We start from the raw sequence: 27,174 nt of genomic DNA, 5'->3' as shown, positions 1-27,174 counted from the left end.
CAAAGTGCTTTTGTAGGGAGGTTTTTGCACCCCCACTCAAACACAGACGATTTCCTTAGTTGATTTTCTATTTGCCATATTTAAAAGTTCCAATATAATCAGGTTTTCCAGAAGGAAAACCTTTGATTTCAAGTTAAAAAGAAAAATTACCTATTACCTTTAAAGATTGTAGGGATGTTGACACAACCTAGAATTTAGGGCAAGGGTAGAAATGCCTCTTCTAGGGCTTGCAAACTTGCTGATACTACCCAAGAAATGACAAATTCTCTTGTATCTTCTCTACAGCTGTCATCCACAGCTGTCAGTGCACAAATGTTCATTGTAGTGTCAGAGGTACAATTCTGGCTTACCCAAAACCTGCCTGTTTCTATCAGTGATGGTTAAGCAGGGACCGTGGTTCTTACTCTGCAAGGAATCAGGCCTCAGAAAATGTTCAACAGGATTGAAAGCACGGGGACAAGGTGCTGACAAAGAATGGGAAATGGAGTCTCTCCTTCCTGTAGAAAAACTGAAGTCACTGTTTACAAAACTTCATAGAAAGAGTCAGACACTGGGTTGCCATCCAAGCTAAAGGTCGCAAGGAAGCCTGGCATAGAAAAAGAGACAAAAAGAACAAGGCTGGACTGCCACAAGAGTAAATTGGGAGATTCATGGCTCAGGTTTGTAAACATAACCCCCAAATTAATGAGCTATGAAATACAACAATAAAGTTGAAGAGTCGTTACTTAATAGCCCTGAATTGGCACTTCAGTTTGCAGACCAAACTCGCTCGGTGTCTGCGCAGGTTTAGTACCAAAATATCTCTATAAAAAGCCTTCGACCGGTCTCAAAAAGAAAGAGAAAAGCATCAGAAGGTAGAAAACTAGAACTATGTACAGATTCTTTTCAGTTGTTTGTTTAATTAAGGTTAAAAAAAGCAGCTTTTGGAGCCAACGTTCCAGACTAGTGTAAGAATCTGCCCAGGGGCAGCCTCATGGTCCACAGGCAGCATAAGGACGTGTGTCAAGGAGCAGCCCTGCATCTGTTGCTCCCTCAGGAGGAGCTCGAAGGCATCAAAGACATGGGGAGCTTGGACTCCAGAGGATGACACAAGAAAAGGATCACCAGTGGATTCACACAGCAGCACTATGACCCTTGCCAGGATGATCTCTTTCAAATGAGACCAGTCTGAAACCAAGTGTTGGATCTTCTAGACAGGAAAAAATGGAGCAAGCAGGTGGACTACACAACTTCTGATCTTGGGATGAAGCAAGTGAACCTTGTAGAAGATCCCACCATGAAAATAAGAATAACTTGTACAGAAGTACGTAGAACATTCTTCTATTCTGCTGCAGAAATATATGATAAAAAGAGAAGTCTTCTGCTGAATGGTCAGTTCAGCCTTAAAAAAAGGTCTGAGGATGATGGGGAAGAAGAAATAAAGAGGGTTAGGACTTAAAGAAGGTACAAGGAAGATGGGGAAGAATAAATATAGAGGGTTAGGCCTTAAAAAAGGTCCAAGGAAGACGGGGAGGAAGGGGAAAAAGAAAAAAAAAAAAAAGAGGGCTACTGATCAGAACTGAAGAACACAGAAAGCACAAGGACTCAGGTGCCCTTGGCAAGGCTGAGCGTGGCTCTCGGCTCATCTAACAAAACAGAAGGTTATTTAATTGCCTCTACATAAGAAGTCAGAATTGAGGAGCAAAAAGGTAGCTATGAAGTTTGTGCTTCACAGCACTTGCTTCAAGTACTTACTGAGCAGGGTGTTGAGAAACTGTGGCTGTCTGGTTCACATACATAGTCATTGCAGCTGGCTGTACGTATAGCAGATGGAAGGCAGCTTCTGCAACTGGTTATTAAGGGAAAAAAATGGTCTTTAACAATAGAATTTGCCCCATCTCGGGGTGGGGGGCTCATGATTAACAGTACATAAATGATCATTATATACCTCAAGGAACTGAGCTTTAAAAAAATATTACAGTACCAATGATTTGTTTTGTTTTGTTTTCTTTCCGTATCTACAACTATACAGCATTTTCAAGCAGTATGGAAATTTAATGAAATAATAATGATTTATTAATTTACATAAAAATACTTTTTACAGTTAAAGAATAAATCTTAAAATGGTAAAAAAAATAAGATTAAGAAGCTCCAGCTATTGAGAGTCGTGGGAGTTTGTCTGCTCTTCAATAACTTGTTTTACTATTTCTGCCAGTTTTAGCCGATCCACTTTGTCTGTGAATCCTCTGCCTGCAAGGAAAAGAACAGGGAGTGAGCTGCTGCTGGGCACAAGGAGAAGAGCAATCATGCTTGGAGGCACACACCAACTGGGCACAGAACCGTGCTTCATTCAAACTTGGCACAGTTGCAAGAGAATCAAAATGAGTTATAGGATCACAGAATCCTTTGGGTTGGGAAGGTTCTCTAAGGTCATTGAGTCCAACCATAAACCAAACACCACCATGTCCCCATGTGCCATGTCCATAGGTTTCTTGAACACCTCCAGGGATGGGGACTCCACCACCTCCCTGGGCAGCCTGTTCCAATGCCTGAGCACTCTTGCAGGGAATAAATTTTTCCTGATCTCCAATCTAAACCTCTGCTGGCACCAGAAAAAAACTGAGCCAAACAAATACAACAGAATGAGAAAAGAGATGTGACCAAGGCCTCATGATCCTGGTTGTGATCCCCTTCTAATCATCTGCTCCTGGCAACTGACAGCTCTGCCACCCTGTTTGGTCAAGAAGCCATCTAACACTTTCAAGTGAGCTGGCCCAGTTTAATTCTATTTCCTGACCAAATTGAGCAGGAGAGATGTTGTGCTAACATGGATGAGAGCAGCAGCTGGAAAGAAACCAGCTCAAACCAGTTGAAGAGTGAAGATCCTTTTGTGCTGTGATGTTCCTACATGTCTTGGTGCCTTTGAAAGCTCTACCCTGAACCACAAACAAATTTTCATGCAGAACTTTCAACCTTATTTCTAGAGCACCCATGCTGGTAGAAGTGCTGAAACTACATCAAACCCTACATCAGTTCAGCACAAATTCAAGATCTTTGGGGTTATTTTCACTGCTGCCCCTCTTTCACCCAGCATGAGCACCATTCTCCATGGAAAAGGAGTTCCTCACCATTCCAGCTGAAGCTCTGCAGAGTGTCTCGCAGCAGCTTACACTCTCGGTTATACTTCCAGGCCTCCTGCATCACTTCATTCAGTTTCTCATCTTCATTCTCTCCTGTTTAGAGCAAAGATAAACAGGAGGTTTGTCATTCTGCCTTGCAGCAACATCCAGAGTGTCAGTAAACAGCATGTGCAGTTATTCCTCCTAGCCTCACAGTGTCTAGGGAACAGGTGTGAAAGCAGGAAACCCTGCTTCAAAGTTCCTTGAACAGCTCTGTCTGTCCCTGTTGACACCAACTGGGTCCAGTTCTGGGCTCTCCAGTTCCAGAGAGACACAGAACTATGGGAGAGAGTCCACTGGAGGCTCCAAAGATGCTGAGGGGCCTGAAGTATCTTTGTAAGGTGGAAAGGCTGGGAGCCCTGGGGCTGTTGAGCCTGGAGAAGAGCTGCCTGAAAGGGAATTTGATCAATGCTCAGCAAAAGCTAAAGGACCTGGGGACAATAGGGTGAGGCCAGACTCCTGTTAGTGGTGCCCAGTGACAGGACTTGGGGCAAATGGCACAAACTAGAATCCAGGAGGTTCCATTTGAACAGAAGAAGAAACTTCTTTGCTGTGAGGATGGTGGAGCCCTGGAGTAGGCTGCCCAGAGATGTTGTGGAGTCTCCTTCTCTGGAGAAATTCCAAACCCAACCAGACACTGTGATCCTGGGCAAGCTGCTGAGGGTGCTGCTGCTTTAGCAGGGGGGTTGGACTGGATGATCTCCAGAGGCCCCTTCCAATCCCCACTATGCTGGGATTCTGTGAGAGGTTTTTTTATCCTTCCTCACCACTGACACAGCCTGATCTTGAAGGACATTAAAAAGTCAGCATCTGGCATGTTTAGGAATGGAACTTTCTGAAAAGTGGCAACCTTTACCAGCCTGTGGTAGAATGCACTGAGCAATCACATCTCTGAGCTTTTCCAGAGCCACGTTGGAATCGTTACTTCCATTCTCAGGGTCATGGATATAAACACCATCCTTTGGCTTAGTGCTGCAAAAGAACAAGGAGGAAACAATTACAATTGGGATGCGACTCAAGTCCGTTACTCGTTGCATAACCACACCACTGTCTTTCACTCTTTGGAGAGCTGGAACTGGGAGCTAGATTCAGCATTGATGTCCTGTATTATGAGACCACTTTAAATATGAAGACAAACAAATACTCTTTAAAATTAGTTCAAGTAAGGGTAACCCTAAAGCATACTCCTGTTTTACACATAGATAACTGGAAGAAAGAGAGAGGTTACCTGACTTCTTCAGCAAATAAATGTCAGGATCAGAAAAAAATCCTGGAATTCTTTCTCCCACTTTGCATTACCTTACTCAATACAGGACCCACCTTTTCCTAAGGGATATGTTCTGCTGCCTACATAATACAATGACACTAACTGACCTCCTTCCTGCCCTCCTCATATCTTGGGGGACACACCATAGTGTGCAAGCATCACTTGACTCCAACTACCCACTTCAGCAGGAGGAGTGTGTCAACCAAATCAAGATTTTAGGAGCGTGGTCACAGCTGAGTGAACCTGTAACACGTTTCAAGTCCTCCTCCAGCTGCCTACACTCTGCTCTTTCACAAACAGCTCTGGAGAGTTACCCCAACAATTTCCTTTTGCGCAGGATGGGGTTGTTGACAGAGTGGAGGGGTTTGAGGCTGACTTTGAGGTCTTGGATTCTCATGTTCGCGAGCTGCTCTGCATGAGCCTGCTGTATCCCCGCAACCATTGCCTGCAATGGAAAGAGTTGCACTTGCTGTTTTAATTAGCTTCCTTGTAAATTAAAGAATGACATATGGACAATGTTAACCATGGGTTAAACCCCCCCCAAAATATGCACCAAGCCCCCACGTACTCCAAGACAAGACGAATCAGGTTTGCATGCTGCAAGACATGGTCGGGACAACAGTCACTGACTGTGGGACGATATATCCTGAGCCCACAGAGGCCAAAGAGGACAAAAATCATCTCTGCTTCTGATATTTACAAGATGAAGAGTGCTGATTGAACTCCTCTTTGAGCAGACTTTAAAGAAGGCCAGAAGGGCTATTTATTTGGTGCTAATTAATGAAGTCAGAGCAGCAGGCAGGTATAAAATACAAGGGAAAAGACCTACAGAAGAGTCCTCAGGCCTGTTTACTGCCATAATCTGCTCTCTGCTTGCTAGCACATGGCTGCTCTTTACTACCAGTCTTGATCATCTTCCCCTAGCCCAAATTTCATAGAATCACAGCATTGTTTTGGTTGGGAAAGACCTTTACAATCATTGAATCCAACCATTCTCTAACTCTAACAAGGCTGGTGGCTAAACCATGTCCCTCAGCATCACATCTCTGCCTATTTTAAACCCCTCCAAGGATGGGGATTTACCCACCTCCCTGGGGAGCCTGTTCCAGTCTTTGACAACCCTTTCAGAGAAGAAGTTTTTTCTAGCATGCAACCTAAACCTCCCCTGGTGCAGCCTGAGGCCATTTCCTCATTCCATTTCAAAAAGAACTGTTTCCATTTTCCCACAAAGGTCTCAGGCTCTCGTTAAGGCAGAAGGGGAGCTCTTTATGTGCAGAACACCATCTCAAAGAAAATACCCAAATCAGCCAAGAGATACACAGCTCTCCTATGCAATATCATTGATAAAATACAATGTTGTCTAAACCTTGTCCATCATCAGCTGGGCAGAGGGTAGGATGTTATCAAGAGCCTCTGTGGAGTTGAGCCAGGGATGGTCCAGCACACCTTCAATGGTCAGCCGTTCCTCAGGTTTGACCTTCAGCAGCCTGGGAGAGGAATCAATCAGTCCATAAAGAGGTCTTTGTTGATTTACAATGTGCTGCTCTGTCTGGGATCAGAGCACTCAGCAATTTCTGAGCATTAGAGGAGTCAAAAAAAAAAAAAAGCTTCTCCTAACAAGTAAAGCACTAAGCTGACCCAAAAGCAGTTTGACTTTCTACCAGCTTCCCTCATCCTTGCTGTGGTGATATTTTATTGCTATCACAGCTCATTCAGTTATATTCAGCATCTTAGGGTGAAAGAAAGGTGTTGAAGGCCATTTTCATAATACCCCTATGCTGCTGAGCTCACATCCTCCCAGATGGGAAATTATCTTCCAGCTAAACTGGAAATGATTCAAACTGTCACTCTCTGGAAATACACACCTAGAGCTCACTCATATGACAGCCTATACTTGCACCAAGGATCTGGCCATGGGGAGGTAAGACAAAGCTTCAGAACTGGAAACCTCTTTGCTCAATTAACTGTTTTCACCATATAACTCCTTAGCTTTTCTCCCCTTGCAAAAGTCTCAAGTAATGGACACCCTGTCAGGCAACAGTATCTCAAAATGAGAAAGAACTTGGTTCTGAGATGTCTGAAAACTCCATGGAATTAAATTTTAGTCGAGTGAAAGCCTGGAAAAAAAAAAGATTTTTGCAGAGAAACTCAGGTTCTCATATTAATCACAACTCTTTAATAGAAAACACAACATTTCACACACAGTGCTGACAAGGTATCCCCAGAGCCTAAATCTGAAGCAGAACGACTTGATGAGTCTGTGACACTTTCTTAGACAAGGCTCTAAATCAGCATCCTGACTGCAAAGCAGAATTGTTTAACATACCAAGAAAGTGGAAATAACATTTACAAAACATCAGCAGCACCTCAGGTTAGCTCATAAATTTCATTTGCAACGTTGTGCTGCCAAACAGGTTGTACTTTCAGTTTTGATACCAAACCCAAGACAAATGCATTCCTTTCTGCAGGTATTCAAAGCCCTAACCCACTATCAAGCACTCCAGCTCATAAAGCTTGAGGTCAGAAATCAGCTTGACATGCTTGAGAGGAAGCAGCTGCTTGAATGCAAAATATGACCTCCAGAAGCAAGACTCCACATGAAGAGCAATCTACATAAATAAAATGTAAAGGCAGCCAGGCTAATATAAAGTCTAAATGTATTTCTGCACCATAAACACAGATTCAGACTGGTTGGAAAAGACAAGCAGGAAAGGGAGTCCTGAAAACGTTAGTGAGGTGAACTGAACCCAAGGAACAATATTCTGTGAGCTGAGTTTCATGGACATTTTAAAAGACAATGAAACCTATTGACTGTGGAGCTTCTGAGTGAGAATAAAGAGTTGCCCTTGGTCTGTAGTTTCTCTGCTGAAAGGTTGTGGACTCTCCTGCACTGCTATAGGCAGGTCCCAGCATCCTTTCCAAACATTAAGTCCTTGGAGATTTTACAGCACCGAGGAGACAGTGACAGTTTAAAATTATTTAACCAACTGATTTTTTTACTCTTTATGATGATTTTATCCTTCCAGTTTCTCTGGTAATACAGGTACAGGCAGTAAGTCTTTCTCCCAGGTTAAAAAAAATTAAGTGAAGTCAGGACCTAATCAGTGCCACACTGCTGCTTTCTAACAGGACCACAGGATCACAGGCTTTGGAACATCTGCAGCTGAGAGATGTACACTGCATGAGAAACTGCTTCCATTAGCATTTAGAATACAATACCAATGCAAAATCTTAGCTCATAGTCTGACACTTTGTGACAGATCTTAATCTCCCTTCCCATGCCTCTCTCTTGACTCCTTCTAGATTGTGCATTATGTGCACAGGGTTTTAAGGGACAGATCTACCAGATCCTATTACACCACCTAAACGCCCCCAGATTTTAGCAGGGGTTTAAATATCCTCAGAGGAGGTAAGTGCCCAGGGAGCACTTGCAGCTGTGGCAGGCAGTTGGCTGTGCTGTTCCAAAGCAAGGCAGTCTTCCTGTTCCCCCTTTACAGACTAAATGCACAATGCACTCTTGCAACCTCAGAGACAGGAGACATCAAAAACTGAACACAACAGCTGAGGAGGGAAAAAGAAGGGGGTGGGGAGTGGAAATAGAGAGGGGGGGAAAGAAAAATATTTACCAGGTTTCATTTGTGCTGAACATGACAGAAAATTTTTCAGCTGTGTGTGCTGCAGACACTTCCCCCCACCTCTGGAGAAATCAGCCCCTGGGGATAGTGCACTTTCCAAGTGATTTTTTTCCAATTTCTTAAGATAAGCAAGGAGCAATACAACCTTTTCCTCCACTGACTCACTTTCGCACAATGTCTTTCGCCATTTCTGAGATCTGGCTCCACTCTTCCTCTGGAAATTCAAAACTTCCTGTCATGATCTTTTTCCGCATGTCCTTTGGGATTGTCCGACTGTGGTGTTTGGAGTAAAACGGAGGGTATCCACACAGCATCACGTAAATAATGACACCCAGGGACCACAAGTCACAGCTCTGAAAGCAAGGAAACGATCACTTTGGGGCGCAGTTTGCAGCAAGCAGTGGTGTAGCTACGTTTAAAAGTTCTACCTCATTCCCTAAGAATACAGAAACGCAGCTCAGCCTCCTCCTGAAGGTCCACCTGAGGACCTTCCTGGATAAATATGGGGAATAGGGAAGCACAAGATAACTCCATGCTGCCAAGCTAAACTACTTCCAGTTCCCAGAAGTAGTTTGTTCAGAGAAATGCTCCTGTAACTGGGCTATGCGATGGTAAACTGTCTGGAACAGCCAGAGAACCAAGAGATGTGAGCAAGCTGCACATTGATTACCTCCCTCAGGATACTTGCACCCTAATCTCTCAGTACCAGAACATAAATCAGAGCGTGAGACTGCAAAAAGAAACAAACAAGCTAGCAGAGATATTTAATCAGAGATGTCTGTCATGAAAACTGCTTGTCCTGAAAGCCACAGGGATGAAGAAGCTTTAGAAAGCCAGGAGCAGCATTTCATGGCTGTGCCCCCTGCTGCCTTCCCTCCCCAGCCCTTTCACCAGTGTTACTTCTGATGTGACACAGAACAAGGTCATCCAGGAGGTGGATCCAGCCAAAAAACATCTCAGTAAAGAAGGTGAAAAACAGATCTATTCCCTACCCAGATCACTGTGTTCACACAACACAGGCACTACTCAGGAAGAAGGCAAAAGGACCATAACAACCTAGACCTCAATCCAAGCTTCTGTTGAACTGTGTCCTTAAGGATGCATCTCTGTGATCACTTGGTTATGGCATGGTGCAGGCTAGGGCAAGTAGGATGTGCTCTGACCCTGGCCATCCACTCCAAACATTCCTTTTGTGCCAGCATTAGCATTTGTACAGCTAATGATTTATTTTTACTAGCCTGGTTCCCAACCCAGCAGTCCTTCAGAAGACTCCAAAGGTTTACCCCAGGCACATGCTGCCAAATGTCAGTGGAAGCCTGTACTCCAGCCAGGTTCAGGTGACCATGGAAAGACATGCAAGGGCAGATTTGGAGACAGAGGGAGGTTCTGTGATCATTTTACACAGAAAGTAGTCTGCAGAGCTGCCAGCTGAAGCAACCTCAACACCACTGTGCCTGCTCCATATTCCACCACTTACTCAAGGACAGCACCAGCATACCTGAAGCTGCACAGAAGCTCAGTGAACAGAATCCCTCATTCCAAGAGCTGCTTTTTGACTGGATCAACCCCAACCCAAGAAGGGGCCCTCAAAGGTCCTTCTGGAGGGAATACATTTAGATCAACTCATACATCAGTATATTAAACCCCCAGCTTTTGGCTTTTGCAAAACACATGGATGCTGATAACAAAAGAAACTCCAAGGAGTTGCCTCACCTTTGCTTTCCAGCAAGGTGGTTAAGCCAGTCTCAGATGGGTCTAGAAGTCTAAATGTCTATTTAGGTGTCTAAATGTTCACTGTTTTTCCATTAACTAGAGATAATTTCTAATGAAATGGGACTTTAGGCATGGAAGCAGGAAATGGGTGTCTCAATTCTTCACGGATATGGTTCCAACATTCTATTCCTCAACAGTCAACCCTCCAGCCATGTATACTCAGCTTTGACACACTCAGTTTTGATCCAACACACACACAACTTAAAAATACTAAGGAAGCAAAGATGTGGGTTTTTCCCTACTTTAAACCTGTGGGATACAGCTGCTGATCATGAAAGCGGATCAGAGGCATTCCCACTCTGGCTCTGAATTGCTGTGGAAGGACAGTGTACCTGGAGCCTGTCACAGGCTATTTTGGGGAAGAAGGCACATGCCAGATGCTGCTTTTGCAGTGAGTCACACTTGGCAAGGTGAGGATGAGGCCACTGCTTTCAGCAGCCTTTCCATTTAGTGCCACTATGGCTGAAAGCAGTTCAGAGTGACCCATCAGCTCTTTAAAAGAAACATGAAAACACAATCACTGTCACATCATAAATTCCTAAAGGTAAGGCAGCTGAACCTTCTTAGTATCTGAGTTAACTCCAGTTGGTTTCTAATTTCAAGGTTCTTCCATTCTCTACAAGAATATGACCCAGATTTTGCTTCATGTGCCATTACCAGGACACTTTGGTTCATTAAAAGACCAAACCAACTACCAAACTTTTAACATGAACTGTGAGCAACCACTTCTAGGCATCTCTGGAACTGCATCTACTCCCCTGAAGAGGGCTATTACTGGAGAGTAAATTTGCTGCAATTAACAGAAGTGGAATTCTGCCTTATGAGACTTTCAGAATTTACAGAAAACAACTTTCCCTGTGGCTGAGGTTCACCCAAGACAGGACAGAAGAAACTATATTGCAATGGTTATTGGCATGTGTGCGAGAACTCTTTGCATGAAAGTGTCTGGCTTCATCATCAGTCCCTGTCTCCAGGATGGAGAAGGATGAAGAATCATAACCCTCAAGAAGGCAGATCTGTGATTAGGAAACCTATGCAGCCCAATTCAGTGAAAATCATCTCAGCCCATCTTTAGCTTTAGCTATTCTGTAGAAGGCTATGTATCACCATGTATCAATTCCCTCTAGCACTTGGTAGGTTAAACCACCCTTGAAGCTGGAATCCGTGTAGATGCTTAAACTGCAAGCAGAAACCAGGTAACTTTAATCAAAATTGACCCTCTGAAAGCAAACTCCTTGGTTCAATCACTGCTAAGCCAGCAGGAGACAGTGCTAATATGGAGGAAAACATTTTGTAATGACCAGAAAGGAGAGCAACCTTTCAGGACACATGCTGTCATTACTCTGCCAAGACTCTAGCTGTAGTTGCTGTTGCCCATGGCTACTGCCACAGCCAACACAATACACTACTGGTGGTTTTGCAGAAGATCCCCAACCACAGCTGCCTGACCCAGAAACTCTGGCTGACAGCAGAGAAGATGTTTCCTTTGAACCAGCCTCTTGCAGAGGTGTGAGACCTTCCCAGGTGATCACACTCCAGCAGAATCATTCTACTCTCTCCAAAATCTTATTAAGATCTAGTGCTCCTTCAATGGTGTTTGTGTATTTTTTTCTTCTTTAATTGAAGGATTGTTAATTAAGCTTGGGCAAAGTGTGCATGTCATTATTTGCTCTACCAGAGCGCAGAGCCAGCAGCACCTTTTAGTGTGGCACTTCTAAAATAAGACAGACCTGCACAGATCATTATCTTCTAATTTGCCAGTTCAGCTGAATGAAACCTGATCTGAATCTTACACACTTAAGGGGAGAAATAACACTCTCCCTGCTCACTCCTCTTAGAAAAGCCAAAGGAATCACACTTTTGAGCAATACAGCCCCAAAGCCATTTCTTTTTACAGCTGAAAACACAATAGCAAGCAACATGACAATTCCTTGCTGCTTCCTAGAGATCCTGCTTTTTACTCAGTGGGAGACATTTGGCTAGTTAGAGACATCCCTGCCAGAGAGCAGAACAACTTTTATTGTTCCTAGCTCTAAGTGTGTCATTTCAGGGCAATAAAGTTTATTGCCTTAGGTGATAAATGATGTCTATAGACTACTCCTACAGCAGGTACATCCATGGGGTGGGGAAGACACTGTGCTTTACAAATAGTGATTTGTGGACTGTTTCAGAGCTTACCTTGTTGTAAGTGTAAGGTGTTGGAGAGGTGGGGATAATACCAGATTTTTCTTTCTGATGCCTTCTTTGTGCCTCCAATACCTGTTGCCATGAGAAGAAAAGTAAGGAGAAAGACATACAGGCACCACAAACAGCAGCACCTACACCAAAGATCAGTCTGATGCTTTTCCATTCAGTGAACCTATTCACAGATTGCACTGGATTGGAAGGGACCCTCAAAGATCATCTTGTCCAAGCCTCCCGCAGTGAGCAGGGACACCTCCAACTAGATAAGGCTGCCCAGAGCCCAGCTACTGAAGGCTTTGTCAAACTCCAACTGTTCTCTTTAAGAAAAACCAGAACTTTCTACATGTCAGCTAAAATATTTTGCTGCTTTGGATGAAAATTCCAGTTTTGGCTGAATTAAAGCAAGTGCTCACACTTCTTTTGTTCCAAACCTCAAAATACCTCCATAATTTGGAACTAGAACATAAAGCGTGTTTGGAGGCTCCAGAGATGTCCCTTTTTGCCTCTCTCTTGGACAAATCACATCAAATTTGTCCCTTGCTGATCAAATCTGGGTTTCTAAAGAAAAATAAAAATAAAAAATAAACCTCTGTTTAAATATGCTCAGGAAAATCTACAGCTTTGGTAGTTCACTTGCTTCATAAACCCTGTCTGCAGGGCATGTGGCCCTTCCCCAGCAGGCTCCAGCTGAGGATGCATTTTCAGGGCACTCAACTGTGGCTGCAGGGTCAGATCCGTGCAATTGCTCTTCCTAGTCATTAAAGGCTGCTGCCTTGCCCAGAACTGCAATTAAATATCTGCAGCTTTCTTTTCATTTTCTTCAGGAATCCAGCACAAAGCACAAAAGAGTGGGGAAAGCAGCACTACAAAAACCAGCCTGTCTGTAAATGACAGATTAGCTCTTAATGCATGCTGACAAGGAGGCCAAGCCAGGGTGAACAGTTTACCTTGAAAGGTGGCTACTATACAGTTACTCAAAATTCCTGCACTCAGAAGCCACTAATAGGACAGCAAAAGCTTTTAAAATGACATGGTTATGGAGGCACAGGCAATAAAGATAATGATTCCCCTTCAGCCCAGAACTGTAATCATTTGTTACCTGAGGTGCTACGTAATATGGAGTGAACTGTGGTGTCATCAAGTCACCTTGGTCTACTTTGGCAAATCCAAAGTCACACAATTTAACAGGTGCATCCTAAAACAAGGAGAAGAGGCTTCATTACAAAATCTCATTGTGTCAGCTTTCCTAATACCTATTTCTTGCCTTCTACTCATCTTACCTTTGCCGTACATAATCCTCTCTTGTATTCAGACCCTTAGCATCCCACAAAGCAGATAAAAGCTCAAAAATTCATCTTTGAAACTGTAATTTTTGTATTCCTGGGTGGGTGCTCTGGGTCAAAACCACTGCCCCTCACAAATCCGGAAAGCACTAAGCACATTATAGGGAGGTCACTGCTTATGCAGGGTGGTTATGAGGAGGAGAAGAAAAAAAACCAGGCAAGTTCTTGGATATATCAAAGCACCTATAATGCATGTAAGAACATCTTGATGACACCTAGAGAGTAAATGTGGCACAGTGGATTTTCTCCTCAGCAAAACAGGATTCTGTATTGAGGTGAAGAACCAGACCCATATGGACAGCCTGTACTCCAAGCAGATCAGAGTATGGAAAAGCACAAAGCCAAAAGAGGTGATTCATTTTGCCACCAAAACATGGCATAAACATCATTTTACAAGTCTGAAAACCACCACTGAGCCATTTCAGAGAATTCAGCAGCAAAGAACACCAAGTCTTCATCTTACCAGAGAGTTATCCTTGAAGAGGAGATTCTCAGGCTTGAGGTCTCTATGTGCAATGTTTAGTGAGTGGCAATGCTGCAAAGCCAAAGCTATCTGAAAGAGGGCACAATAAATCAACCACAATTACAGAACTCCTCTTTTAGCCTGCACAGTTATTTTAGCTTTAAAAATGGGATTTTGCCAGCATAGCTTAGACCCCAAACATTTTCACTCCGCTTGGGTACCGTTCTGAGGCAGGACAAGCCCAGCCATACTGCATCACAGTGCAGTACAGCAATGAGTAGGAGATGAAACCCACCAAGCTGTTCAGTTTGTGTTTCACTCAAAGGAAACATAAAATATAGGCTGTGTTGTACTGGACTTCCCAGCCATCTCAGTTGGACCAACTCAGGGCATTTTTAGCCCCCCCAGCAGTGAAAGAGATCATGACAGTGTCCTTTTATATGCTTGGTCTCCAAGGTCACCACAATGCTCTCCAGCAACTGCATTCTGTTAACAACCAACAGCAAGTTTTCACTTCAGGATTTCAGGGAATATTCAATTGCATTTGTTACTGACTTAGGAGTCACCACTGAGGCAGTTTTATTCTTTAGATCTGGACAGCACTGCCTGCAATTTACTCATTTCACAGGGTATTAGAGAGAAATGCATTACTTGATTCTTTTAGAGACAGCTTCTTACACTCCTGCAGTTCAGAAAGCTGTGACCCAGTCACAAAAGCTCAGACTGTACACTGGAAAGTGCAACTCATTGAAGAAAACCAAAGCATCAATACTTAAACAGTGTTACTGAAACAAAGTAAGGCAAAGCCACACAACCCTTAAAGTATTCCTTTTGGCTTCTGCAGGATCCTACCCCAAACCCTTGGTGAAGTGTTGAGTCCTTAGAAGACAGCAAATTATTGTGGTGAGAGAACTTCAGTGTTAACTCAGCTCAGAAACAAATATAAACACATTCCAGAGAAAATGAGGCAGCTTTGTGCCAAGTTTTTAACTGTTACTGGGTACAAGGAACTAAGACCTGTAGTTCAAGACAGTGATGAAGAACCACTAAATGAAAGAGTGAGACTTTAACATTTTCAAACTCCATTTGTATAAACATTAAAGCAAAGAGTTACTTGGGACATGAATAACCCAAGTGTACACACAGAATTCAATTCAGTGGCTTGTCTCTTTGTATAGTTTTAAAGGATCTTCCCAACATGCTCCTCCTGAAGACTGCCTTGCATTGTCAAAAATTGAATGGCCCAAAGGATATGAAAACAAACTGTCAAGAATAATTCTGCACTTACAGCTAACTTCTCTCTTGGGTGAAACCAACAAGGTAACAGTACAATTAGCATTTCATTAGAAACAAGTCAAAGCACAAGACAGAAAGGCAAGCTGAAATGACTTGGCCTTTTATTTTTTTTGCCTCAGTACCAAACATCTCTCCAGCTTTGGGGGAAGCAAGTGATGGGATAATGGATAAATTCACAGAGTCATGCCAGTTTATGACAAATGCTGTAGTATCTTGTCTCATGTTTTCTTTCCTTTATTCAGTTCAGTGATCACTGGTGTGGAAGCAGGACATTTACTGATTTGTATCTCCAGTACAGCCTACAGCTCATATATCTGTTCTTTGGATTGCCAGTAACTTCTGCAAGAACCAAATAATGGCAACTCCAGCCCTCAGCTTGGCTCCAATTCCCATGCAGAAGAGCACAGCCATTTTGACAGTAAGATTCTTCTGCCTTGTAAGTTCCTTACAGCAACCTGATGGTCCCCTGCTGTGGCAGTTATACCATCTTCCCTGCAACCCTCCCATTAATCCAAGCTTTCTGACTGGGCACCACAAATCAGCCAACAGCTGGGATGTGAAAGGGAACAAGCTCATCCCAGCACTGATGCTGGGGATCCTCACATTGCACCCCACGGAGCCCCTTCTGCTCTGTCATCCTGCTTACTCTAGCAGGACACAAGCTAGTCACAGCAGCTTTACTGCTAAGCAGCAAATGCCTGATGGACACCAAAATCTCTACCAATAAATTCCATGGAGGTTATAAAACACAATAGTCAAGCGAGTTGTGTGGAGAAAAGGAGAGGGAAAACCAACATCAGAACAAAGAGCACAGAAAGCATGCACTACAGTGATACATTCCTCTTGTTTTCTTCTGTGACAGGCAAGGCTTCCATAAAACCAAGCACAGACCCCAGCTTGAAAACCACGGGCCCAGGACACTTTATTGTCTGCTACAAGACAAGAGGTCACCCCCAACCAAGAGGTGAGGGAGACACCAAGTCTGTGTCATGGCCAAGAGCGATTCTCAACCTGGATCTCAGGAGCCACAAGGGGTCTGGTGAGAGCCTGTGGACTGGTGGAGGGAACATCAGTGAGGGATACAGCAGGAAGAGTGAGCTAGAAGAGAGTTCTGATGAGGTGTTCTGTAGACCAGGTTAGGAAAACCATTGCTAAGGACAGCAGAGACACCAGAACTGTGTCCCAACACAGAAGAACTAGCCCACACCTTCAAATTCTTTGCTTCTATTAAAACTTTGGCATTGTCAGGTTATAACAAAGCAGGCAATGAGCATCGGATCAGAACTGAGGATTGTTTTAGCTTCCTTTTTTCCCACCCCTCCCAGCCCAGAAGATTGTAAAATACTTTAGCCATTATCATTCATGGATTTGCTTATACATGGGGGTTAACTTGCCTGCTTTGTTACTTGGCTTGCTTGCTTCTCAGTAAAGTGCCGGTGCTGGCTGATTCTGTGAAATAGCTCTCCCCCTTCCATCATCTCCATTACAATTAGGAGCCGAGCCCTGTTCAAAAGCATTTCATTTTGTTATATTAAAAATAATCAGAAAATGTAACAGAGTTGCTAAGCTAATAATGCACACTTCACATCTACTGATGCAGGCCAAGAGACAGACACTTGCTTCTCCTACAGTTGTTAAGAGCTATTTTGGTTCCATACATTTTTCTGCTTTCAAGTGTGTAAGCTGCAGGATTTTCTGGCTCCCAATACAATCTGAGTGTCAGCCAGGAATCTACACCTTGCTCTTCATGTTGGGCTCCCACATCCAGCTGGAACAAACCTCATGGACATGTCTACATGGATGCAGACAGTTACATGCAAGCTCCACCCGCTTTCCACTAGCAAGCCAGCTTGGACCTGGAAGCCATTTAGACACATCAATGTGTAACTCTGCCCTCAAAGAATCATACAGCAGGCAGAGTCTTGCATTAGACAAGCTGAAGAGCTTCCAGGCTGGAGCTGGCTTAGAGCATGGCATGCACTGGTCTGCACCCATCCCTGCAGACATGAAGACCTGCCTAACTGTCTGCCTAGGCACTTGACAACTTAGAAGCAGAAGGTTGAAGAATTATCTTCAATGCTTTTGAATCCCATTTTAATTTACAGTTTTATTGCCATAATTGTGAAGGACAAGTAGGAAGTGTGGAGATCAGGACTGCTAGATCCTCAAGAAACTAACTTCTCACCACACAGCAACACCAGACAGCAGAGACTAACATGGATCTGAGCTCTCTAATTTTCTACCTCTGGTTTATTTTTCCTCGACTAACATCCAATTAGAAGACAATGTTTTATTCCAGGCAATATTCATGTATGAAAAAAGTCTGCTTCATGCTTTGCTGTGTGCATCCTAAGCAGGACAATGTACTGAGAGTTTACAGGGCAGAACCTGGTATTTTAAGATGTAGTTATTTCTTCCTTTTGTTGTTTTCAGGGAAAACTGGCACTCTGGGTTTCCCCAGTGGCTCACAGGCATCACCCATCATGTAAAAGGATCTCACTTACAATTCAAGGTAGCAACAAAAGTCACATCTCCAATCCTGCCTTAATGATGCTTTGAAAGCAGGAGGAGGTTCAAAGGTTACAATTCAATTCAAGCTACTAAAGCATTATCAAAGCAGGACAGAAGCTAGAAGCTAATATACTCTCTCAGACAAGGCAGCTATCACAGACTGAAAAAAAACTATGAAATGAAGTTGAATTCAAGACCAAGAGTAAAGGAGACAAATTGATTTAAATATGCAAAGGTCTGGGCATTGACAGGGGAAAACAGAAGGGTTGCTTAGTCTGAAGTATAAATAACGTATCTGGAGCCTCCCAGAAATATTCATTTTTGGTCACTCTGTGAAAAAAAAACAACAAACCAAACAAACCACACACACACAAAAAACAGACAACCAAAAAGCACAAACTCCACTATACCTTGGCCTAGACATGGAAAGAAAGCTGTGGGAATGAATCACCCTATGTAATCTTACCTTGGGCTGGATTCATGTGGGAACTGCACACTGTTAGCATAAACTTCAATAATCTGAACAATATTGGGATGTGTTGCACACATCATGTGCAGACGTACCTTGAAGAGAAGGGAAGAAATGTTACTATACACACTGACAGGCACTTGACCTATTTCTGCTCCTCCCTCTGCCCCCAAAATTACAGCACACACAAGCCTGGGCAATGGCAGCTGTGCTCAGCACCAGTCACACTCAGTTCAGAATGATTCAAAAAGGGTAAGAAATGCCTACAGGTGTTGATGTGAGTGACCGACAGCCATCACACTGCTCAGACCAAGACAGGAATCACAGAACTGTCAGGGTCGGAAGGGACCTCAAGGATCATCTGGTTCCAACCTCCCTGCCAAGTGCCAACACTTACCACTAGATCAGGTTGCCCAGATCATACATTGCCAACCTGTTTGTTACAGACCATGGAATCAATCCCAGCAGAGTGACAGAAAAAGTCCAATCTTTGAATTCTTTGGGGTTTAAAAGAAATTTGAAGCTGGAACTCACTTTAAAGTAGCAACAAATGTACGATTAAAATCAAAAATTCCTGAATAAATCCTGAAATTCCATAATCCAGCTTCTTTATGGCCTGATGAACTGGCTCTCAACACATGAAACCTCATCTCCTGTCTTGACTTTCTGAAGGAGGCACCTAAGGAATTTTCCCCTATTTAAAGCCACCTGGATTGCTAAATCAAGCCAAGCTTTGGCTTTTTTTATTGGAAATTTTAAATGAGAATTCTGCTCAGTAGCAAGAAATGGAGGTTGCCTAAACCTTAAGGACAATTAACACTTCTTTCACTTTCATGACAGTCTGAATGATTGCCCAACGTTTTCAGCAGACCGAGTTTGGTACCTTGGCACGTTCCTGCCAGCCACAGCAACTCACAAATGGCATCAGGGAGCTGATTTATTTCCTCTTGTACTGAGGAACCTGTACCATTTAGAGGACAACTTGAAGCATTCTTGGCAATTCTTAGGGCAGTGACATCTAAAAGTGAGATGCACCAGTACCTGAAGAAAGCTGGGGAGGGACTTTTTACAAAGGCTTGTAGTGATAGGATAAAAGGGTATGGTTTTAAACTGGAAGAAGGGAGATTTAGACTGGAGATTAGGACGAAATTTTTTACAGTGAGGGTGGTGAGACGCTGGAATGGCTTGACCAGGGAGGTTGTGGCTGCCCCCTCCCTGGAGGTGTTCAAAGCCAGGTTGGTTGGGGCCTTAAGCAGCCTGGTTTAGTGGAAGGGGTCCTTGCCCATGGCAGTGGGGTTGGAACTAGATGCTCTTGAAGGTCCCTTCCAAGCTAAACCATTCTATGACTTTATGTACAGAAACAAAATTACTTCTCAGCTGTTCATGTTACATCACACAGCATGTAGGGAGAAGAACAGCTTTAAAATGCAGCTCTATAGATGACACTTTACACCTATAAAGCAGAGGTACAAAGACCCTGTTTCACCCCTCCTACAGAAGCTGAGCACAGCAAGGCTAGAGGATCAAACCCAAGGAATCCTGCACAGGAGGCTCTGCAGAACACGTGGGTTGGATTTGGGGTTTTTTAAACTGTTGTAACAATTCAGCAAAAGGGTGAGACTTTGTGGTGTGTCAGGAGGCAGAGTACAAAGAGGAACCATACCTCATTTCTAGCTTTTGGACGATCAAGAAGAATTTTCAGTGCAAAACGCTCTTGAGAGGATTTTTTCACGCAGACTCTGGTATTACAGCAATAAAATTATTCAGTCAGCAAGAATGTTAAAGAGACAGTTCAAGCAATTGATCTGTAGTTATGAATTTGCTCTCCACATGGGAATGAAGAGGAATGCCTGTAATTTGGAATACACATGGTACCCATCACCACATCCCAGCTTGAAAGCCTGTTTTCAGCCTTCCACAGCAATCTAATACATCATGGAGATCCACCTCACACAAAGTTAGGTTTTCAGCAATGCAGGAAAAGGGCTTCGGAGCAATGGGTAAGGGCAGACAAGCAGCACATGCAGCCTCTTTGATTAAAATAAAACCCCAAACCACACAGTGACAGCCTGAACATTGCCAATGGAGGCTGTAGTCTGCAATAAATAACGTGCTTCTGAATGGGAATCCTTGTTTTGGCAAGGCCACCAACTGTGCCACACGGTTTTCTCTCTCTCTCTTTCCCCCATTTAACATTAACAATTGAACTGCGTCAGAGGGAAGGGCCCAGATATTACCAGGCAGCTACAAGAATAAGGCACAAAGGGATATTTTCATAAAGATCAGAGGCAACAGAGCAACACAAAATGGAGGAGGAGAAACCAACTGCCTAGACAGGAAGATAAATGGTGGCAAAAGACAATTGTTCTGTCAAGCACCCAGAAACAGAGGCGCAGAGATTTGTTTTCCGGCGCTGGTGCACAAAAGAGAGAGTGTTTGCTGCAAAGGGAACATATATTTTGCTTTGCAGAAGCATCCAGTTCCTGCAGGGCTTAGAAATTCATCATGGGCAGGTCTGGTTTGAGATGCAGAGCTCATGGCACTGTCTGCTTTGGCCTCACATGATGATGCCCTGAAAAAAATAGCTGGTAAAAATAGCTAAGGGGGCAGGCAGTGCTGATGCCCTAAGTGATGACACCGTAGATGGGAGCAGTGACCTTTGCACCACGCTGACACCAGCACCCAAAGGACAAAGGTACTGGAGAAGGATTTTTTGCTGCCACCATTTCACAAGCAACTCCTCTTCCCTCTTTGCTTCAGGAATATGGAATTGGGATAGGCATGAAAAGCTTTTTCTTCAAAGACACAGAGAAGACAATACCTTGCTTGCACATCAGCTATGACGCACGAGGAGACATCTGCTTGGTTAGAAAGTCTTCCCCCCCTCGACATCCCTCTGCTGTTAGCACACTTCAAATACATACTCACTTCTCCACAGCTAATGGAACAGGCTGAGATTACACAAATCTGCTGCTGGATTGTCTTACCTAACAGGCCCACTGATCCCAGCTCCCAGCTTCTGAGTCCAGTTAATGTTGTACTCCTCTAAAATGGAGGTTTCCTAGTCAAGGAGTAGAGGGAGGGGAAAGAGAGTAAAATAAATAAATAAATACAAATGTACTACATCCCTTCCAAAAAAAAAAAACGAACCAAAAAGCGAAAAACCAACTCAGCAGACCTGATTTGCAAGATACCTGAGGAGAGAATGAGCCTGCTTTGGGGTTTTGCTTCACCTAGGAAAATTAAACATAAACACAAACACTCACACAATAATGTAACTCAGTTCAAAGTGATTTCTGTGCAGCTGAGACTGCTCACTCTGGCATTTTGAAACAGGATTATTGAGAACAGTAAATGGGATCTTGTGCCTTTAATTCAGAAAGCATCAAGGATACTTTCCCCCCTCTGACTCCTAAATCCAACTTTCTACCTATAAATGGTCAATCACAATTAAACACAAAGGCCAAATTTCAGCATTATTATGTATTTTTTGGCCATACAATACACCAGGAAATGGTTTTCCTGCTTTCTTTAGGGTTTCCAAACCTTTGGAATCATGATCCTGCAAATTAAACCCTGCATGACTAGTTTTAGCTTGTCTGATAATGAACCAGGGTGCTGTTTATAATCCTTTTGTCCAAATCCATCTAAAGAGGGTTTGGTTTTGTTATGACACAGCTTGGGTGCTCTCATGCTTAAACATGTCACAAGGCAGGATGGAAACACAGCTTCAGTGGGCAGCGTTTTGATTCATGCCACTGTCACATGCTGATATACAGAGCATGACCCAAAAGTAGTAAGTGTGCAAACTCAGCTCTCCAGGTAACACACACCACAATTCTGCCTTTCTCCTTCATGAACATTGCTACCTATGTTCAAGAGCACCTCTCAAAAAGCCACATTTTCTGATAAACTACAGGACAAGGAGCTGATAACAAAAATCTAGTGCTGAAGAAGTTTAAGCAAACAGGTAAAATACTTCTTGAAGACACTGAAAGCAAATGGAAGAATCCACTGCTTGCACAGCAATTTTATTCTGAGCAGATTTGTCCCTTCTGCAACCTCCCCAGCAAAAACCTGCAGCATTTCAGGATTCAAGCATGCTACAAATGGTGAGAAAACTGAGATCACTCGTCCTCCCAGCTAAGGTGTTGAAAATGGCAGTCCCTAACCTGCTGGAGCATACCCAGAGAAGGGCAATGAAGCTGGTGAAGGGTCTAGAAAACAAGTCTTGTGAAAAGCAGCTGAGGAAATGGGGATGTTCAGTTCGGTGAAGGAGGCCAAGAGGAGACCTCATTGCTCTCTACAGCTCCCTGAAAGGAAGTTGGAGTGTGGTGGGGTTGGTCTCTCCTCCCTAGTATCAAGTGACAGAATGAGAGGAAATGACCTGAAATCGTGCCTGGGAGGTTCAGATTGGAGATTAGGAAAAATGTCTTTTCTGCAAGAGTGGTCAAGCATTGGAACAGGCTGCCCAAGGAGGTAGTGGTCACCATCCCTGGAGATGTTGAAGAAATGTGTGGTCATAGCACCTGGAGACATGGTTTAATAGCCATAGTGGTGTCAGGTTGATGGTTGGACTCAATGATCTTGGAAGTCTTTTCCAACAGAAACAGTTCTGTGATTCTATATCTGGACTCTGCTGCAGGTTGTGCTGAACACCACTGCCAGGCTGGAGCCAGACCTCAAGCCACACGGATTGAGAACAAAGCAGAAGAGGAAAGCTGATAGTTGAGGCACAATTTGAAGGGATTAGAGAAAGTAAAAGACAGGTATGAACGGAAAACCTGCCTTTTGATATTGCACAAATTCTAAATGACTAGTGTGAAAAGGGGTAGTAAAGGGAAAGTTAAAGTTAACTGGAGGTTTTATGGAAGAACAGCATGATGCATCACACATGGTTTGGTGTTTTCAGGTAGAAGCACAAAGAAACTTTATTGTCTATTCAGCTAACAAATTTCACTTGTGAGAACCGTATTGGAGAATTGCTAATTGGAATTTCTTGATACTCAGAATCAAATGCATCATAGGTGGACTGAAAACAATTTTAGAAGAAGATTAATGGGAAAGGGTTTCTCTGAACTGGGAAGTACCTCCTCAGCTCACGCTTTCAAGACCACTCTTGGAAGCCTGCTGCTCCAGTTCCAAAAATTACAGGAGGTGCTGTCTGCTCCCCATCTTCCCTAACCCCTTCAACTGTACAGGCTGATCTACGAGGAGACACTGCCTTTATAACACAAACCCAGCCCTGACTAAACAGCTTCTGCTGCCTCCTGTCACTTCTGCCATGGCACAGAGACCATTTGCTAGACTCCAGGTGAGGAAGTGGACCAGTGGAGCTGATTAGGAATTAAGCAATTCTGTGATCTGTGAATCAAATTGAGTGAGAATAAGATCTGATAGCTCTCAACTCCTGAAGGACAAGTTCCACAACTACAAGCAAGTCCATTTTTATTAAAAATTAAGTTTCCTCTTTCATCTCCTGCATACTTACCATTATTTTAAATAAAAGCAGTTTTGGTTTTCGCATTTTTGTTTGGATTCCAATCTCCATTCCAAACCAGCTTTACAACTCAGAAGTCAAAATTAATAACCTAGAGATTGAGAAACACTATTCACCATTTCCAGATGATAAGAAATACACTATTTAAGACCTCTGATGTCCACCAACATACACAATTGCTTATTCTCCCTTCTAGTTCAGAAACAGAAGCTCCAAGACTGTGCACTACAAATCAACAGGTTCATAACATTCAAACAGCGTGAAAATAATTTAACTGTGCAGACAGAAAATTGCCCTCTGAAAAGATCAAAATCTCTTTCAAGCCTAAATGCCTTGACTCTTCATTTAGATTAATGGACCATGGATGCAGGCAGCAGAGGGTACAGTATCCTGTACTTAGCTCCACAGCTGGAGAATAAAAGGCCTTACAGTAGCACTGCTGCACAGGACTGAACTCACAGACAGGCTGATGGGTCAGCTGGAACTAATCTGCTGCATCTGGGAACAGAGGAGGCAGAAGAGCACCAGAGAGAGCTTCCAAAAACAATCTGCAGTGGTACAGTTTCTTCCAGCAAACCCTTTTGCTCCTACTGCTAAAGGAACTTGAAACTTGTGATCACTCCTTAATTTCCAGCACGCAACAGGAAGAAACTAGTTTGCAATGTATTCAGTGACAACAAAGTTTCACATAAACTTGAAGCACTGAGCTCTCTTCAATAGTTCATCTCCCTGTCAGCAAGCTCAGGGTACCTAAAACAACGGTTTGAGCATCACCCCCATGCAGAGTCAGCAGTCTGCGGCGCTAGCAGCCTGCAAAGGCAGAGTCCTAAGATTTCTCTCAGCTTGAACTCAAGCTGCTTTCAGACATGGTCAGGCATGCATCAAGACTGCTTGAGGGGGAAAACTCAGGTGCTTCTCAGTTTTCACTGAATACTGGTGGGAAAAAGGTTTGAAATAAGCTACTTACAGAGCAACTCATACTCAGTACAGTCAAATAAAAGTATACAGACTTCTGCTTGGACAAAGTCCACCTATTCAACAAGTGAAATGCCAACCACCAGCATAACTCCACCTCCACTACTCCAACATGCAGCCTTTCAGATCATTATCTTGAATCCCAGACCTTAAACCTGTAGACACAGGTGAAAACCAATCAAACCTTAAACAACAACCAACTATTTGGAAAGCAGAGAAATATATAATAGCATTAAATTATGGTTTAGAGTCAGACAATGCCCATAATCCAAAAGACTTGCCCAGAATTCAGAACCCCTCCAAACACAAGAGCAGATGGCAGCAACAGGACTGCCCCTACACTCAAACAGCTACCTCAGCTTCTTTGTTTGATTTTTAACCTCCAAGGGCTTTTGATCTTTACCTTCACATGCAACATCACAGAAATACTTGAAAATCCTTCTTTATGAAAGCCTTCTGGACAGCTGCTTCTCCTGCACTGTGCCAAAACTGATAATGAAGCATGAAGAGACAGTACACAATTGTTATACTTGATCTCACAGTTTAATTACAATATGAGTTGTCTGAACGTGGTGCTTAGACCTCCTTCTACTTTGGGCTTTTTTAGTTCAGAAGGCAAGACCCACATATTTTTAATCAATCCTGATTTCAACATTACAAGACCTTGCTGTTAATTCTCTTCCATTGATTTTTGTCCCACAATGAGCTTTGTAAAGATAAATCCCACTGTGACAGAGAGCAGGACTAAGGAAAGGTGTCAAATGCCAACATACAGGGTCCTTTTACCTATATCCTTAAAGAAATCATTAATCTTATTAAAATAAGCATTTGTGAAGGCATCCAGAATCTGAGAGCAAATGTTTTGGACATGGTAAAGAGCCTGCAGAGAGTCTTTAAAACATTGTTTTATTGTCACTTTATCCTAAAAGGGTTTCCCCATCTTCTTCAGGAACTCCACTCAGCCAGGCCACAGAAGGATTCACTGGGAAGTGCTAAGCTCACATACTGATTCTCGATGTAAAACAAGAAATCCCGAATCTGTTCAGCTCTTCTACAACCACTCGAAACACAAACATCCCACACGCCAGATTTGTTTTCCTCACAGCATCCGAACAGGAACTCTGAGATGGATAGAGACAAGAGCATTGCCTTCGCAGCCAGGGTCTGCCGTGAGGCACAGACCCCAGCTCCTGGCCACACCGAGGAGCCCCAGTCTTGCTCCCCGCGGTCTCATCGTCCCAAAACTGTTCCCCCAAGGCCAGATCCCGTGGAAACCGTCTGCCTGCAGCTCCTAAGTCCCTGTCCAGTGTCCGGCGCTTCACACCGGAGCACTGCGGGTGACGAGCCCGACGGCATCAAGTCTCCGGTGTTCGGGCGGCAAGGAAGAGAGCCGCAGTCTTAAGAGAAAGGGGAGCCGGTCCCCACCGGCCCCCAGGGCCATGCCTAGACTGGCCCTCGCAGGGCAGGGGACAAGCAAGGGCTGGTGGCGGGGAGACCCCGAGTGCCGCTGCCCCCTGCCTACCTTGATCATCTTGTCCATCTCGTGATCCTCCGACATCCTCCTGCGAGGCTACGGGTGGCTATAGGGTGCAAGAGCCGCCGGCCCGTTCCTAACGAGAGACAGCGGGGCTCCGGGGGCCGGAGAGGCAGAAAAGAGGGAGGCAGGTGGTGAGGGGACCCAGGAGCGGCGGCGGGGCCGACCCCGGGCGCTGGGCCGCGCTAAGCAACGGGCAGCCCCGGAGGAGCCTTTGTGCCACCTCCGCACCGCCTCATCCCCGGCCGGACGGGCTGGGGGGGGGGGAGGGGGCCGGGACCCCACACGGAGGCGGGGGAGAACCGCGAGGAGGGCGCGGGCGGGCCCAGAGCCGCCGCTCAACTCGGGAGACGCCGCCGCCGAGGCGCCGTCGCCGCCCGCGCCGCCCGAGAGCCAGACATTGCCGGCACCCTAAGCCGGGCACACCCGCCGGGCGGCGCGTCCTGCCGCGGCGCTACCAGCCCCGCCGCGTCCTGGGCGGAAGGCCGGCGCACGCCCCCCACCTCCTCCCCGCTCCCACCGGGGAATTTTAGGACCTTCCGCTACTGCGGTGGCGCGGTTTACAGGCGGCCGCTCCCACCCCTACAAGCGCGACGGCACCATCAAGGCCCCTTAAGGTCCTAAAAGCCACCCGGCGCCTTCTAAAAACGTAAGACGGGGAGGAGAAAAAATGACTCTCAGAGGGCGGTGCTAACTGGCGTGCTCCGGCCCCGCCCCAAGGGGAGCAGGCCCCGCCCCTCTCGCCGGGAGCGCCGAGACTGGTGGTGGAGCAGGGCGAAACATCGCGAGGCTGCGGGCTCCACCCGCCGGCCGCAGGGAACTCGGTGCCGGGAGCGCAAATGGCCGCCCCTCGCCGGCCCTGGGCAAAGAGAATGAGTGTGGAGAGGCTTCTCAGGCCCCGGTCGGGAAAGGGATCGTCTCCTTCTCCTAGCATACCTGGCCTTCTGCAAGACTTATTCTGGTGACACACGACGAAGGTGTCTCCTACAGCATCCCCCCTGTGCTAAGGCACAGAACCCCTCACCTCCTCCTGCCACACTTTGTCAGCTTCTCAGCTTGCTTTGCT

General features: G+C 44.7%; 1 protein-coding gene across 8 annotated transcripts; it reads right to left on the bottom strand.

Annotated features, from left to right (window-relative positions):
• Positions 1 to 2,134: 2,134 nt before the first annotated feature.
• On the bottom strand, positions 2,135 to 26,241 carry MAPKAPK5 (MAPK activated protein kinase 5). 8 transcript variants are annotated; one of them, XM_054392959.1, is made up of 14 exons: positions 26,097 to 26,241; positions 21,087 to 21,160; positions 19,763 to 19,838; positions 18,097 to 18,194; positions 16,514 to 16,622; positions 13,824 to 13,913; positions 13,117 to 13,212; positions 12,012 to 12,092; positions 8,226 to 8,413; positions 5,792 to 5,912; positions 4,740 to 4,870; positions 4,009 to 4,130; positions 3,108 to 3,212; positions 2,135 to 2,229 (listed from the first exon to the last, which is right to left on the bottom strand). In XM_054392959.1, the coding sequence occupies exons 1-14, from the start codon at positions 26,130 to 26,132 to the stop codon at positions 2,135 to 2,137; spliced, it is 1,422 nt and encodes a 473-aa protein (XP_054248934.1). In that variant the 5' UTR covers positions 26,133 to 26,241. The 8 variants fall into 8 exon arrangements, with proteins under 8 accessions (XP_054248934.1, XP_054248935.1, XP_054248937.1 ...); XM_054392960.1 differs by having other exon boundaries at positions 4,015 to 4,130; XM_054392962.1 differs by lacking the exon at positions 12,012 to 12,092.
• Between the last annotated feature and the right edge of the window lie 933 nt (positions 26,242 to 27,174).

This window comes from Indicator indicator, chromosome 26, assembly GCF_027791375.1.
Source record: "Indicator indicator isolate 239-I01 chromosome 26, UM_Iind_1.1, whole genome shotgun sequence".
Taxonomy (NCBI): domain Eukaryota; kingdom Metazoa; phylum Chordata; class Aves; order Piciformes; family Indicatoridae; genus Indicator; species Indicator indicator.
The sequence above is the reverse complement of the archived record's forward strand: the minus strand, read 5'-3'. Positions and strand labels throughout refer to the sequence as shown.

What these genes read in the sequence shown, in the direction of transcription:
- MAPKAPK5 (XM_054392959.1), bottom strand. Translation starts at nt 26,132, where the DNA reads ATGTCGGAGGATCACGAGATGGACAAGATGATCAAG. An exon ending in AGATGGACAAGATGATCAAG is followed by an intron (nt 21,161 to 26,096) that starts GTAGGCAGGGGG and finishes CTCCTTGACTAG; the next exon opens with GAAACCTCCATTTTAGAGGA. An exon ending in CCACATGAATCCAGCCCAAG is followed by an intron (nt 16,623 to 18,096) that starts GTAAGATTACAT and finishes GCTTTTGAACAG; the next exon opens with GGCTCGGCTCCTAATTGTAA.